The 14,191-nt window shown below is 31.8% G+C and overlaps 1 protein-coding gene across 15 annotated transcripts in view; it reads right to left on the bottom strand.

Annotated features, from left to right (window-relative positions):
• LOC132557048 (protein polybromo-1-like) overlaps positions 1-5,580 on the bottom strand; it is a 53,945-nt gene extending 48,365 nt beyond the window's left edge. For all 15 annotated transcript variants that reach the window (XM_060221516.1, XM_060221513.1, XM_060221523.1 and 12 more), the window contains exons 1-6: positions 5,526-5,580; positions 3,626-3,789; positions 3,258-3,355; positions 2,695-2,842; positions 859-1,017; positions 269-409 (exon numbers count right to left, since the gene is read on the bottom strand). In XM_060221516.1, coding sequence (XP_060077499.1) covers positions 269-409; positions 859-1,017; positions 2,695-2,842; positions 3,258-3,355; positions 3,626-3,751 — 672 coding nt within the window. In that variant the 5' untranslated portion in view covers positions 3,752-3,789; positions 5,526-5,580. The remainder of the gene's footprint in view (positions 1-268; positions 410-858; positions 1,018-2,694; positions 2,843-3,257; positions 3,356-3,625; positions 3,790-5,525) is intronic.
• Between the last annotated feature and the right edge of the window lie 8,611 nt (positions 5,581-14,191).

The raw sequence follows: 14,191 nt of genomic DNA, 5'->3' as shown, positions 1-14,191 counted from the left end.
TTCATATCAGCATTTTTACTTTATTTTGTTGCCTTTCATTTGAATTCTATATTTTGGGAATTAAAAAAAAATCAAACTATTCAGTCAATAGGTGGAAATCACCCAGGTCTTTACAATTATTTAAACTTGCAAATTTGAGAACTAAGTCAATATCTTGACCTTACGAATAGGTTATGAAGAGGAACAGTGGCAAATATTGTCAATTCTAATCAAATTAAAGTCATTCACACTCCCTGCCTCTCTATACAGGAATCATACAAGCACTCACAGACTTGGAGGGTAGTAAGTGGAAGGCTGGACTTATCTCCCTTTCTCCATCACGAGCCATCATTACAGATGAAAAGAGGCTTTCCAGATCTTCGGGAGTGTCAGGCTCCACTGGTAACAAGCTGCTGTCGTTGGAGCTTTCCTGTAACAGAAAAGAGGAGTACTTAATATACACTCAGATCACATGTATTGCTTAACATACACTAACACAACCATATCTCTAAAATATCTCATATTGCCAATCCTATAAACTCCTTCTAAGTTCCTTCTAAGCCTAAGTAGAGTTTAAGGAGTCTCAGGACACATCTTGAGAAATGTATTTCATCATGTGACAGAATATATTACTCGTGGAATTTGTTACTTGATATAACAACAAATGAACAAAAATAATAGACAAAACAGATTTAATAATCAATTATTACTTTTGGACAAGTTTCTATCACTAGCTTTACAATCATCTGAATATCTTATGAAGACTTTTATCTTGGTACCATCATGTTTAAAGAATAAGAACAGATGGTAGTACATGTATTTCTTACCATGCAATTAAAGCATGTGTCTGATGATACCCATCATAGCAAATAGTCTCACCTTGTCATCCTCTAAATCATCACTGTCTGTGGCAAGGGCACGACCTGCTCGCCGATCCCCTGGGACAAGTTCTCCGAATGCCTCAGATATCACTTCACTCCGAGTCTCATTAAATAATTCCCACATATCACAAGCATCTTTGTATTCTTGAGAATCTTTCTGCAAAGAAAGACAGTAATATCTTTAACACTTGGTACATTCTGTAGAGGTGATTTGGTCTTGTTTGACCAGATACAACAGACTTAAATGAATAAGTAACCAATTAAATATTTTGGAGAATACAACCCAAGCAACTCTCCTGATCACTTGTTTTATATAGAACCATCTGATGTTGATCTAGTTTATATCTACAGGTTTGATTTTTAATTTGATAAGTCTTCTTTCTACATCAGAACCATACAGTACTAAAAATGCCCATACTGGCAACCAAAGAGAACAAAAATCAGAACAATCATTGCATGTTAAAGCTTTTCATGTTTGTACTTATATAAAACATCATCCAACTAAATATCATTGTTCCCAATAAGTTACATCAACCATTGATAGGTAAAGTATATAAATATTAAAATAGCACAAGTCAACTTGAGAGCCTATATATACCTAACCTCTGTGTGCCAATTTAAATCCTTGAATAGTTAAAGGAAAAACATTATCATTTTTTGTGCTTGCAGTGAAATACTGTTATTTTCTAATGTTTTAAGCACATTATTCAAATGCTGTTCCAACACTATAAGCATACAAAGCTTCGATGAAACTATGCGTTCATTCATAGCTTTATAAAATATATGTCCTTGCATGAGTGTGCTTGACATATTATTTGCAGTTCATTTATAGAGAGAGTGGAGCAACATATAACATATTTGACCTTCCCCTTAATCAGTGTGTAGTTTCCACTTTTAAATGCATTTATGAAAACCTAAGGTGAATCTCACATGATATCATCATTAGGGTATATATTCTATCATTCAACATGTTTTTGTAACTTTGTCATGATTTTATGTTACAAAAACAGAGGCTTGGATGTCATGGATTACAACAGGATTTTATTTTCATTAATAAATATCTGACTTAGTTTTGGGCCTTAATTGTCTGCCTCAGTCAAATATAATAGAACTGAAATTAAAAGTTCATTTTAATGTTTCCAAGTATTTTTAGGTAAATAAACAACCAAATTTTCATGGCATAACAGCAAGCTTAAGAAATGCAACAAGGACTGCCAAGATCATATCATACTGGGTATGCAACATGTGACTTTCACTTTCATTAATATTATGAGTGAAGACTGGTTATGTGATAACACCAGATTATATATTACCATAATTACATGAATTTCAATAAATATTTTGTGATTTATTTCTAATTTTGATTGAAAATGTTAGAGACATTACAGTGTCTCAATGCAGATGTCAGGATTACAAGAACAAATGCATCAAACTTCTAGAAAATCTTACCATGTTTAATCAATTGATACCAATCAGCATTTTATACACAATATTGATATCTAAATATTTTTTCATGATTTCAATGAAATTTTCAAACTCTGACTATCTTACATCTCTCTTTTGATAACTGCACGATTTACATCCATTTTAAATGTTCACATATCAGGGGTCAATATTTCATACTCACAAGATCTGTTATATGTTACATATTTACTAGCTATCAATGTAAGATAACAGCTCTCATTTCAAAGCCACGTTTGTGATATCATTAATATTCCAATGAAAAACTTAGAGATTTTCAGATTCACTCATTTTGATTAAAAACTTCAAAGCAGATAAAATATGACTAAATGAATACGATGATTTTCTTCAGCAAGTGCAGTACTATAAATACCTTGTAATAAGACTTGGCATTGTTGATCATAAGCTCAATATCTGTAGACAACTGGTCTATGTCTTCATATTCTTCCATTTTCAGTTTCTGTTGGATTTTGAGTAAATCTATGGGAGTGCTTACAACATCATAGTAATCAGCCGCTGTTCTGTAAATCAAACAACACTCGTTATCAATCATTAATATTTAAAGATAGAACAGTTTAGAATTTATGACATTCATGCACACTTCAAATCAAATCTTTTCTGCATCTGTATCCCCATGCTCCTGTGTCCAACAGTATGCTCACAAAGGTTTACAACTTAATATCATAAGGTAAGCATAATTTTTATACAAACAATGCTGATATTGTATGTCCCAAGGTTTCAAGATCAACAGATTTCCTTATGAAGTGAATAACGAGCAAGGGTCAACAACATTTTTTCAATTATTCTACCTAAATAATGTGGCCGGTTAGTATTAGTAAATATATGATACTACATCAGTACAATACTGTAAGGATCAGTATGTTGTTGCTCTTTCAAGAAAACATCTCTATAGACATGAAATCATGAGACACTGACCTTCGTTTTGGAGCCCTGATGAAAGTCTCACAGATCAATCTTCCATCATCTGTTTTGTAGTTCCTGATCGTGTCATATAATTCCTGACATATATCAACCTACAGAAGAAAGCAAATATCCATACATATTACATAGCCTGAATTATATAACATGCAAGACTAGTGACAACAAAACTGCTCTCATTGAAATAAATGTAAAAACAATTACCTTTGTGTGGTACAAATAAAATTAGAACATAAAGCGAACTTATTACGTTTTAAAACAATCCCTAGAGTATAATTAAAAAAGGAAGACAATTGTGTGTAACAGAAATATGTGTTAAAGTATATAATCCCTTATCTGACAATGGTAAATATCTCTGGACTTACAGGGTCATACTGCAAGGACTTCTTGCGTCGTTTGTTTGGCAACATTGATGGACCAGGTGACTCCTCTCGTTCATCGGTTGGATTATCTCCAGAACCTGGGGGCTTTTTCCTTTTGGGTGCCATCATATGTACTTGTAACAAGCTATTCAGACAGTTCTAAAAACCTGAAGATCAAAAAAAAAAAAAACTAGATTATATAGGTGAATGATGAATAGTTAAAACAGAAACAGTGAGTATATCACCTTTTGTTTTGTCAAAATATTGTCTTTATTAATTCATCAGTTACATAATGTTATGTTTGTAATTGAACTATCTGTTTGTGATCACACAAAAGGTACTGTAGACTGGTTCCACTTGGTTAGATTTCATTGTTTTCCAATTTCTTCTAGGTTTTTGAAAAAAAATGCAAGCACAACTCACGAAACTACATCAGTCAACTATATTGAAACAATGATACTTCTTCTATAATTCATTATTCATTATCTGCTAATCATAAATATTTGTCAGTGGATTGTTATATGTTAGTTGATATGTTTACAAAAACAAGAAAATGCCTGAAATCAAGTGCATAATCCTGTGATCCTAGCAGTGTGTCTATTGGATACTGCCCAATAAAAGAAGAAGCTTTCTATTTACTTATTTGGGGGAACAAAAGTAAAAAATTGGGTAGGTAATTCTTAGGAATAAACTTTATATGTTAGGCATAGACTAGACTGGTCTTATAATGGTAATGCACTTCTGCTTCACATAACATTTAACATCTTGGGTTTAATTCTGTGAGTGGTGTGAAAAGATATGGGGTTTAGCTGCCTCATCATTTGGTTTTCCTCGGGTACTTGGGTTTTCTCCTATAGTACAACAGATTGTAAGCTCCCATGTGAGCAACAAGAGCGATTTGGAAGAATTTAGAAGGAGTGGAATTTTCTTTAAAGTGATGAGGTTGTTTTTTTATCTTGTAAAGAGTAGTAATCCTTTAACTGTTCTTCTGTTTGCTGAATACCACAGGGTGTGGTGCAATATATCTCATACACTGGATGTGTCTCTAAATTGTTTGGTGCTTTACAGGTTGGTCTACATTGTCATTGTGTCACTGTTCATTCCAAGCAAAACATACAGTGACGCAGGGATATATTTTTGGCCAGTTTGGGATCCTACTTTGAAATTAATTCTTAAGAAGCCTTTCAAATGTTGCATTCAAACAGATATTGATCATAATAACCATTATTGTAAGGTAAAGTGTTCAGCTGTGATTTTGTTTTGTGTGTTTTTAATTGCATTAAAAAACGTTTGAGATTTATTTCCTTCACTCTTCTTACTGGGCCAGAGTTCTGTTATTCATCAACTCCAGATTAATCGATAAAAATCGATAGGTGGTCAAAAATCATTCAAACTACTAATTTCCAATCTAATATTCTAGTTCAAAGATTAATAGCTTTGTTTCTCGTAATAAAAATTCTTCTCAGCTAATGCTTTTGTAAGTTACCCATATATAACATACGACACAAAATTAAGTTTCTTGCGTCTTGAAATATAAACACATGCATTACCATTATTATTCATCTTATATTCGTTTTTTTTTCTTTCGAAATACAATTACTGTATAGTATACCAAAATTACGAGAGTATAATGAAGTCCTTTCAGGTCGTAGAAATAAAAGATTGACTCCTTCAATGGTTAGCGATATATATGATTAAGATATCACATTTGACAACAATAAACACTATCATGAGTAATGTATTGAGTATGGCCATGAAGATGAGACAACAGACAATGGAACAGACTGCATCTGTTAGCTACAGATTACAATCACAACTGCAGCGCGTATTACTAATATAGCCATTGTAAATACATTATAAAGAATATAAAGACTACTGATTACATTTTAAACAAGATTTTTACCTTATAGTAGCCTTTTTTTCGTAAAATATTATGGTCTTCAAAAAGACGCTCCACATTCAGCAAGCCGCCATTTTTTTCGTTTTGGAGGAAATCATGGTCCATTCTGAGTTTGTAAACGAGCGATGCGGCTTTGTTCTCAGTTCTAAAGCGTTTTCATTACATTGAATCGGCTGGCATATCGATTTCCAATTTTCACGGGAGAAGAGCTCCCGCAGAGCACAATAAATTAACATACATCTGTGTCAATAATCTATTTGTTTTTGCGGAATTAAATTTGCCGACTGCTGATGATGTTGTGAACTGATCAATAGCTGACTGTTTTAACACATTGGTTCAAAGCATAGAAAAATATTCGCATGCCCATATTTAGACATCTGCTAAGACGTCGTCTGCTAAAATATGGCAGTTAGGAGTTACATTTCTTGCAGTATATATCTATAGCAAAAATAGTTTGCATAGGCTGATGAAATGTCGTAAGGTCAAAGCTTATGCAGTAGCTGCGCATGGTCTAACTTCTAATATCGTCACTGCAATAGGAATTTTAAAATAGAGTAACATCTCTTATATCTTCATTACAAGGTTTACACATAATTCTCCGTCCATTGGCGACACGGTCTTCAATATCCTTTTACTAAAGGCAAACATAAAGGCAGCATTTAAAAAGTCTACGACACCAAACCCATAAACCATGGTAACCATATCTTGTTTGACTCCGCATTACATACTATTGTGACTCTCCATCTTATAATTGATAAATTATATAGTCAAGACACAGTATGTATATTGAGGTGAAAGGGTCTATTTCATAAAATATGCAATATTTACATGTATGCTAATAACAATACATGATCCTGGGCAATTTGAAGATATTTGTTTTATGAGAAGGCAAAGTATTGGTTGTGGAAGACTTCATGGTTATTCCAATTCTGAAGAGCTTAGTTGCTAGGTATATTCTACATAGACATAGTGTTTGCTTTAACCGGTTATTATAAACAAGATTACGCTGTAGAAATGAAAAACATACTAAGTGTTTGTTGTATCAATTTAGTTCAACACGAATGTATAGGTCTATAGCCAAATTGAAAGTCTGTAATTAAACTATAGTCAAACAAAACATGGTAAGAAAGGTAAAGTTACATCATGGTATATGTTTTTCGAAAAATTTTGATAAAAAGTAGGCTATCGAGTTTCACACACTTCCAAGCTTCCGCGATGTGTTTCAAAAGTTATCCAGCCCATTGGCTAAGTTGACATTTAAATTTGATAAAATCTTCTCAATAAAATTAGTGTCAACTTCACGAATAGCAAACATGTCACCCTCAATTTTTTTTTGTGTACAGTTGAAATATTTTCAGCAAAGAATCACACATTTCTTTTACATTTATAGCTGACTTTTAAACATATATCAGCCTTATCAATATCATCATTTTCATTTGTGTTTTTAAAATCTGGGTAAGGTTACTGATTCCTTTTGATTTACAAATATTCATATTTTATAACAAATTTTCTTCTGATGAGCTGCGCCAGTTAGATATCAATTGGTAGCCTCCGTTCCAATTTTTTTGTTTACATTTTAAGTTTTAAACCTATCAAAGTGTAACTTGTTTGAGCTATGTGATAGGAAGTATCTTAACAAATTTGATTTTATTTCATATACAAGATAAAACTTGTCAATGCTCGTGAAATTAAAAACTTTAAATACTCATTTCATGTAGTCTCAAATGAAATAAAAGCTCAAATTAAGATCCAATATGTCTTTCTATTTTTGACATCTTTGTTCCACCAATCCTGAAGTTTTCCTAATGCACCCTTTTTGTCCTTAATTGGGATGTGTCCATGAACTGTTTTTGGAAAATTTGCAGCATGTCTTCTCAACGTGATAATGGTACATTTCCCAGGTATCTATAATGATATTTGTTATGCTGTTGATTCAAACAGCACTGATCTGGAAATACTCTGTCACAGAGGTAGGAGGCATTTCCATGTTTCTGTTGTAGGTGTCCAGATATGGTTAATACATAACATGGAATGTGTACAAAGGTGTTTACTATTAGAACTGTGTTGTATTGTGTCAATGTTAAAGTCTTGATGACAATCAGTTTTAGGAAAACACAAGATTTGAATATCACTCTTTTGACTGTCTCACATTAATATGCATTTCTAAACCTAACATCTTAATAGCTGTGGTGATTTTGTCTGAAATCAGTTGATGACAAAATTAAGTCTTAACAAAAATTTATTTGTTTTTTGTCTAAATATGTCAGAAAGCAGTGAAATTAAAATCAATGATAATACAAATGTTCAAATGTCAATAATTACACATGACAAGTGTTATATTTTGCCAATAAGAACCCTTTGTTTGTCAACAAAATGAGACTGATTCTTAATATTTCTTGTTCCTATATCATATTACATGGAAGGAATAATCTATCTGACAGAAAATATAAAAAACAATATGACAGAAAAGAGTATTTATTTGAATCATAATTGGACAGAATAACAAATCACAAATGTGCCATTGTGTAATCAGCCTATAATAAATAGAAAATGTTGGTGCAATATTTTGTAAAACATTATTTACTACAACATCATTGAAATGACTTGTATCACTTTGATACACATTTTCAAAAATAACCCCAAAAAGGTGACCATTTTACAGCCAACAAAGGTAATCTTTAAAATCCAGGGCACATTTCAATAAGAGAATGTTTCAGAGAGTAACCTTTGGAGTTTTGAGAATGGATCAAGGAGTAGATATTTCTGATTCCACTTTGTGTAATACAGATGCCAGTGGTCTATCTCGTAAAATATCAACATTCTATTATGTACAAGTATATAATAAATCCATTCATCAAAATTATGACTTCTGATTTCTTACCTTTCTAAAGATCAATTCTATTTCAGGATTGAAGAAACAAATTATTTTAGGACAAAAACAGTTGATTTCATCTTGTTTTGTGACAGAAAACAACAACAGTATTTTAACACTGATCTTGTCTAATTTAAGTACAAAATGTATATGAGTATTATCTATACTTTATTATATAATGCATATGTATGCAAGGTTGGACACAACTCAAATAGTCTCACACAAACAAGTCTTGTATATAATTGGAATTATGAGGTCAAGCAGAATCTGAACAAAGTCAAGCAGAAGGTAGACTTGTTCTCACTCTAAATGATAGAAAATACCTTCGATTATTTGTTCTCTTCTGTTCGCTTGGATGTTAAGTCTTGTAAGCAGTAAACATCCCAATAACCACATCACTATTCAATATAATCCAAAGCTTTGTTCTGAATTGATATTATGACAAGTTTAAAAAATACCACATATCTATAACATTAACATGTACCCAAATAGCTATTTGGTCAATAAATTGGACCGACCATGAAACATTTGCAACCTTAAATATAATCATACCCAGATAGAATTTATTGAAACATCTGTTGTACAACTGAAAGAAAAAAAAAACAAAAGAACAAAAAAACAAAACAAAAACAAAAAATTAAAAAAATCCACTGTATTTAAAGTCTGTTTCTGATTGTGAACATTTCCAACATAAAGCTGGTGACAATAATACTGTTTCAGCAATTTTCCAATATGGGAAATAAACAAAACTAATGACTGATGTTGTTTTCTGCTACCAGATACACGGACAGTACACAAGTATGTTTCTTAAGGCTGCCTTAGTATCATGTCTATCACACAAGAGGAATCTGGCAATAAAGAAATTGTATGAATCATGGTGCTTGAGAATGTTTGTGCATGGTATTTCAAATGTTCATCTTTTCTCTTTGTAGTTCCCATTTGACAAACCATAAATCCTACTGTTGGGTTGATATGTTACTAAAGTAGTGCTCTCATGTCCTCTAATATTTTCTTCTTCACTTTACTCGCCCAAACAACTTTTTTGTAGGAGGCAAATACTAAGATGATACCATTATGAAAACTATGACTTATCTTTTGAAAATATCTTGGAGCAGTTTTTACCATATTTGTTCAACAAGATACCCATGCCTGGCAATAAGGACATTAATATACAATTCTTGTCAGTAAAAATGCTTACAAATGTTATTTCATTGTCCAGTAATGAGCCCAACATGGGCCCTCTTGGCTTGTTGCAGAATAAATAAAGTAGCATACAGTCAATGGAACTACCGGGTAGAATAAGGTATCAACACACAGAAAAATAAAAACATTGTAATAATCAATGGAAAAACATAAAACAATACAACAATATTCAACAAGTATTAAAATAAAAACAATTTATCACAAAATCTGTCTGTTAGCCAGTTAATTCACCACTAATGTTTCTGCGTGTCATACGTGTTATATACCCTGAAGCATTTTTCAATGGCTGTGTCAGTCAGAAATCGATCTTATGTAATGACACAGGTAATAACACAAAGTCATGAATTGAAAACGGTGCAGCAAAATCGCTGCCTGCATTTGATTTAGTCCTTCACATTATTGACTTCAAGACCTGTCAAAATTTAACTTTTCTGAGTAATGGAATAAAGGTATCTTTAATTTGATTTTATAAAATGAGATTTTATAAAAAAAATTTTCCTCAAATTTTTAATTTCTGCCTGCCAGTTCTCATAAAAATAAAACTTCAAAGACTTAGTTCATAAAATAATATATCAAATGAAAACTCATTTTAAGCAATATTGTGGTAAACACATTAATTTTCTATTCCATGTGCATCCTTTATATATTTCAAATTATGTTTCTATGCCTTTCCAATATTCTCACTCAATTTCCAATATCCAGCTTGACCACTCAATTTTCTCAAATATAGTAATGATACCGGCAACATCATTTGACAGTTTTGAAAATGAGGCAGTTCATTTGTAAACATGAACACATGATGGTAGAGACAAATGAAAGCAACAGTAGTGAAAAAGTACATAAACACATGTTCTTCTGACTTAGCAAAATTACTTTATTTTGATGTCAAACATGTTAGACCTTTAAGCCTTTCCTGCATCCTAAATAACATCACCAATCCAGGTGAATACATGCTCGCTTAAACAATTCACATCTGCTATTTTCCTTCCCTAGCAAAAACCTTGGGTTTTCATTTGTCCATTTGGCCATCATTCGCTTTGTGGCTATAACCTTTATCTATCATGGCTTCTTCAAGCCAGAAGACATTTTGTTTACAGGCGATGTGTGTTCTGTACATGAGTTAACATGTATGACATAAAAACTTTACACATCCAGATTGTTGATCAACAGCAACAGATTTTATAATTATTGATAAAAATCTTTATGTGCATATTTCAGCAGAAATAAGGTGATACACTTGATATACATGAGAATGAAAATGGTTTTACAGTGATGTCTCTAAGATTGTATATATATCACTACTGACAACACATCAATAAAAACAACTGAAATATACTCATCTTATTAAAGTCAGACCTCTCATTTCACTTTGTACTTTATACAGATAAAATGAAATATCTAATTTCAAGAAGATTGAAAATATACCAGGTAGCAAAGCATGAACACATTAAGCAACAGTGATACAAAAAGCTGAGGAGGCATTCAACTTACTTCAGAACGCTTGAAGAATTAATTTATTGAATTCTGGGACTAAAGAAATTGTTTAAAAAGATTAATAAGCTGAAGTTTTAAGCTTCAAAGTCATGAATATGTACAAAATCCTACTAACATTACTATTTGAAAAAGTTTATTGCTGAAATTTCACTTACTGTCAGGGTCAACATCTTGTATCCTTATACAATGATTAAATAATGCAATAAGCTGAAAATCTTCATATTGTGCAATGTTATACAATACTGGGTTGTAATAAACAATATCAAATACATATCATGGATGTCCTTTTAACATAGAATAACTCTACAGAACATTCACAAAACTGAGGTCATATTCACCAGTTTTTATATTAAATCATTCAGAAAAATTGAATGATTCACACATCAGTATTTGAGTGTTGTACAAGAGAAAATGTTAATACAAATAAGTAAATCAGTTGATTTAAACTTATTTGTACGATTTTAATATCAAAAGTCAACATTTTCAAATTTAGCCAAATAAAAATTTTGCATTTTGTAACCAGATAAAATTACCACTACATTGTAGTAGAAAACAAATGAAAGTATAAAATCTGCAGCTACCTACCATAATTACAGCTACCTTTTTATAATACTTATTTTTCTCGGATTTTCTTTTCCACATTAATCTGATCATGGTGATTTCTAAGAAAAATTTTGATAAACAAAATTGATAAGAGATGTACATTATTGATAAATAAAGTTGATAAGGGATGTACATTATTGATAAACAAAGTTGATAAAGGGCTGTATCTCAACAATCAAGAATCCTGATTGTGCTGTACAATTTACAACAAATAGACAGACACAAACTCCAACATGAAACTTCCATCCATTATCAAATAAATACTAATACACATTTTCAGTACAATATTAGAATAATCATTGACAATAAACAATTATGGGTGCAAAGGCTCAATATTATATAGTAAAAATGTTTTATTTTAGTTTGATTAAAATGCATTTACAATCACATTATCTATGTAAAATATTTATCATTTTGGGACATTTGAGCTTAGATCATTGAATTTTAATATCAGGCCAATTACTTCTGTCAAGGTATACAGTAAAACGTTGAACGTTTGACACATCCTTAATATAAATACATAAATATAATTGTATTCACAGTTCATGCAGATTTTTCAAGACCAACTTCAAAGACTCCATTTTACAACACTTTGTTTCAATTTTCCAGATCACAATGTTTTCAATAATAAATACATTGTATCTAAAGAATCTTGAAGAAATCCCTCACACACAGACTGTCTGCATTACTATGTAAATTAAAATACTTATAGCAAATTCTAGCACTTTCTTCATGAATACCTATCTAATAGTACTTTTCAATCATAAGCCTTGCTTTCACATTTTTCTCAGCCTTTTTATAGGTAGAAATCAAAGCTTTATAATGCAAAGAAATTAACCACTCAGAAAAGTACCAACACTAAATAAGTGTAGGTACTTTATCATATTATAGCCATACCAAATCAAGTTGGAATTAGACCAATTTTTAGGGCAGTTATTGAAGTTAAATACCAACACATAAATGATTGAACAAAAATTTAAATCCAGATTTCTTTGAATATTGAGAGATGAAAGATGGAAGCTTAACCCCAAATCAACATGATATGAAGATCTCATATTTTACAGTTTGGTGACTACAGTAAACAATTTCAGGTTTAAACAAGTAAAATGTCTTTGAGGAATAAATGCCTTCACTCCCAAAGAATATCATGTGTTTGATGAGTTTACAGAAGGTGTCAAAGGTGACTTTTGACCTAGGTCACATTAATATAAGGTGTAGAACTTCCTGTTATGATACTATGGTGTAAATATGAACCAAACCTGTTGATGGGTTCTCAATATATTGATTCAGAATGGAGTGCGAAGAAAGGATGGACATGGGTAATGTTATATGTCTTCAACTCCTCTACAATTGTTAAAAAATTATTTGCAGTTATTCATGGAATTATGAATTCATAAAAGAAAATAACAAACTGCCTATGTACTTCACCATTCATCTACCCATCTTACAAATTAATTTAAAAAAAAACCAGTTAACATCTTCCAAAATATATCAAATTACAATACATTTGTAATTGTATCAATATCAGTGAAATATAGATATTAATTTCTTTGTTCCAGACACTCCTCAAAAGGAAATGTTTGGCAAGAGACTGACATGGACATGTTGTATATTAAAACATGTTAACTCACTCCCATTACAAATGAGGTATAAATATCACTTTTCCTTAAATCTGGAATAAACAACAATACAATACGTGTTGACAAGTAACAGCATTGTATTGTTGTTATACGCTATACTTTTCTGTAGTGAATAAAGTCTGAAATTCCAAATGTTTGCCCCAGAACAATCTCGATGTCACAACTCCTTATTGTTCAGTACTTCTCGGTCGTTACTCAACAATTTCTGCCATTAAGCAATGGTGGAACCCTCCCCTAATCTAGGCACCTTTGCTGATGTGATCTTCTGGCCCGATGTTTAAATGTCGTCTGCCATCATGGAAAGATTTCGTCTTATTTATATTTATCTATATTGATTCGTTTTCTTACATAAGAACGAAGGCACAACAAAACATTTGTAGACTGGATTTTCGGTCAGCATGTTTATGTTGAACCCTTGGACCACACTATTGCCTGAGGCAGAACTTTAGCCCTCTAGTTCAACATAACACATGTTGACCTCAAAACCCAGTCAACAAATGTATACCTTTTATCATCCATCACTTATTCGGTTGTCCCAATATCCAGCCACAACTGGTATTAGTGGTCCCTATACTTTCTGTCTATTCTATCAAATGTCTCCTTATCGTCTAACCATTCAACACTTCTGGTGCAATCAAAGGTGGATTATCAAGGTTGGTTATCAAGGATAGATTACTGTAAATCAACTTTCTTTTGTAGCTCCTAACTAAGGTGGTTTCAACAATCTCACAAATTTTGGTAATTGTAAAATCCGAGTGCACCATCTCCATTTAAACAATGAAGGGAGCCTGATTTCCAGTAAATAAGTTGGCAAGGTCAGGTAAGAGAGTTACCAAACACTGTAAATTATTGTCCTT

The sequence above is a fragment of the Ylistrum balloti genome, unplaced genomic scaffold (assembly GCF_031769215.1).
Source record: "Ylistrum balloti isolate Yb309-2 unplaced genomic scaffold, AGI_CSIRO_Ybal_v1 Utg370618, whole genome shotgun sequence".
NCBI lineage: Eukaryota > Metazoa > Mollusca > Bivalvia > Pectinida > Pectinidae > Ylistrum > Ylistrum balloti.
The sequence above is the reverse complement of the archived record's forward strand: the minus strand, read 5'-3'. Positions and strand labels throughout refer to the sequence as shown.